Below are 2,597 nucleotides of genomic sequence, written 5' to 3'. Positions count from 1 at the left end.
CAATCTTTTTGTAAAGCCAGTTGGGAGTCAATCCGTTTGTTAACCCGGGAATTCCTGCAGTGTTACAACGCAGAATGGGGGTTCATACAGAGACCAGAAAGGGGGCAGTTTGAACCCTCTGACCCTCTTCTCTTCTCACAGCAGGACTCCCAGTTCTGGTTTCACTCCCGCAGCAGCGCCTGTGCAAATGATCAATCGATAATCTGTGAAACCTCACAAAGATTGAGCTGGAATGTGTCCAGTTACAGAATCAATGCAAATTGATGCCCGCCCGATACAGTTTGAACTTGAACCCAACATTAATCCTAATTGTAACAGCCTAGAATTTGCAAGGGAGAGTTGGAATAAGACAAAAGGAATAAAAAAATGTCCAGAAATCTTTGGCTGATCGTCAATTTATTAACTTAATTCGCTGGTTTAGGAAAATATTGGCGGCCTTTTTGAAATTAAAAAATGGTTGGCAGTTTGACTGTTGAGGCAGTTATTTCCACACACTTTTCATTGGCGGGAAAAAACAGACTGTGATTGGTCACCCGAAAACACCAATGCAGTTGACCATAGAGCGACCAATCACAAGTACGCTATCTGCATTCCTCCAGAAGCTATAAGAAGGGCAGATGTGGGAGGAGATTTTCATTCTTTCTCTGAACGAGTGTAACGTGGAAATGTCTGGAAGAGGAAAAACCGGTGGTAAAGCTCGGGCCAGGGCCAAATCTCGCTCCTTCCGGGCTGGATTGCAGTTCCCTGTGGGCTGTTATCACAGGCTCCTGCGAAAGGGCAACTACGCTGAGCGTGTGGGTGCCGGAGCCCCGGTCTACATGGCTGCTATGCTCAAGTATCTGACCACTGAAATCCTGGAGCTGGCTGACAACGCGGTCCGCGACAACAAGAAGACCCGCATCATTCCCAGGCACCTGCAGCTGGCCATCCGCAACGACGAGGCGCTCAACAAGCTGCTGGGAAAGGTGACCATCGCTCAGGGCGGGGTGCTGCCAAATATCCAGGTGGTGCTGCTACCCAAGAAAACCAGCACTGCCAGCTCCAAGAGCAAGTAAAGTGGACAGGATTTAATCTAATAACCCAAAGGCTCTTTTCAGAGCCACCCACTGTATCTGGGAAAGGGTTGCTCACTATTTAGCCATTTTCTGTTATAAACAGGACACTGACTGTGGAACATGTAGAAATCTAGATCTACAAACAGTGCAGCGGGCATGCTGTGAGAGAATATTCTGATCAGTGAATCGATATAGAGAAGGACTGGCTTCAGAGTAAAACAAAACACACGGACACTAATGTGAGACCGACACTCAATGAACACGTTGTTGGGAGAGCCGAATATGAACGGATGTTAAGAACCGAGTATAAAGTGAGTGAGCGGTTGTTGGGCTTACATTTCCTTATTGGGACAATAATTCCAAAGGGAGAAATATGTACATCCGGAACCATACAAACATTTCCCCTTTTAATTAGCAGACAGGATCGAACCAGAATTGCAGCTTTGGTTAATTTAAAATATTTCAAATAGTAACTAAAGTTCCCACCTGTCCTGCATTAAGAGCTGGTTTTAAAGGTGAGATTCAATATTCAGACACCTCGTTCTCTCTCTCGCGCGGATCTATCCCGGTATGTGGAGTTGTATCAATTCACAATCAGAACTGCCAATTAAAGTTTCCGACTCACACTGTGCGAGTTCATTCAGTCTACTGGGCAGCTCACTCACATTTCAACCGAGATCATAAACGCTCCGTCAGATATTCACTGCCCCCAATTTGTAAATCCCCAGTTAAGGTAACACTACAAGACCTGCACGGTGTGTGCAGACCAATTTGCCTTGCACAGATTGCAGCACTTTCCTTTGCTGATTTGGTGGCTCATAAAAGAGCCGTTGTTGCATTTGGTGCTAAAGTCTGGAGCCGGGCAGGGGGAGTTCAGGTGCGCTCCCTGTGGATGCGGCGGGCCAGCTGGATGCCTTTGATCATGATGGTGACTCGCTTAGTGTGGATGGCACACAGATTGGTGTCCTCAAAGAGTCCCACCAGGTAAGCCTCGCTGGCCTCCTGCAGGGCCACGACGGCCGAGCTCTGGAAGCGCAGGTCGTTCTTGAAGTCTTGAGCGATCTCCCACAACAAGCGCTGGAAGGGCAGTTTGCGGATCAGCAGCTCGGTGGATTTCTGGTAGTGGCGGATCTCCCTCAGAGCCACAGTGCCAGGTCTGTAGCAATGGGACTTCTTCACTCCGCCCGTGGCTGGAGCGCTCTTCCGGGCCCCTTTTTTCGCCAGCTGTTTGTGAGGAGCTTTCCGTCCGGTCGATTTGCGCGCTGTCTCATTGGTCCTGGCCATTTTCTCAACTGATCTCAGCAAAATCTGGAACAAAGGGACTGTCAATGCGGAATCTGCAGTGTGTCCGCCTTGTTATACTCAGTGATGGACCGCCCCGAGCACTGATTGTCTGCAGACCGACACCCAGGCTGTTTAAACCCAACTCTGACCAATCAATGAAATGCTAGAAACTCAGTCCCCGATTGGCTGAGCTGGGATTCATCGCCCATTTCAAAATGCCCGCCAATTTTAGTGAAGGAAATAAGCGTTTTCATAGAT

At 48.4% G+C, this 2,597-nt stretch overlaps 1 protein-coding gene and 1 pseudogene across 1 annotated transcript; one reads left to right on the top strand and one right to left on the bottom strand.

Annotated features, from left to right (window-relative positions):
• The first annotated feature begins 665 nt into the window (after positions 1–665).
• Positions 666–1,055, top strand: LOC147084937 (histone H2A type 2-C-like). The gene has a single exon (XM_085979287.1). It carries the CDS (start codon positions 666–668, stop codon positions 1,053–1,055), a length of 390 nt encoding a protein of 129 aa, XP_085835413.1.
• A 739-nt stretch (positions 1,056–1,794) lies between these two features.
• On the bottom strand, positions 1,795–2,339 carry LOC147084936 (histone H3-like; annotated as a pseudogene).
• Between the last annotated feature and the right edge of the window lie 258 nt (positions 2,340–2,597).

This window comes from Somniosus microcephalus, unplaced genomic scaffold (assembly GCF_052327205.1).
Source record: "Somniosus microcephalus isolate GS21.2 unplaced genomic scaffold, FLI_Smic_1.0 unresolved_chr9, whole genome shotgun sequence".
NCBI classification, from domain to species: Eukaryota; Metazoa; Chordata; class Chondrichthyes; order Squaliformes; family Somniosidae; genus Somniosus; species Somniosus microcephalus.
Note: the sequence above shows the minus strand (reverse complement) of the source record. Positions and strands in the feature narration are given on the sequence as shown.

What these genes read in the sequence shown, in the direction of transcription:
- LOC147084937 (XM_085979287.1), top strand. Translation starts at nt 666, where the DNA reads ATGTCTGGAAGAGGAAAAACCGGTGGTAAAGCTCGGGCCAGGGCCAAA.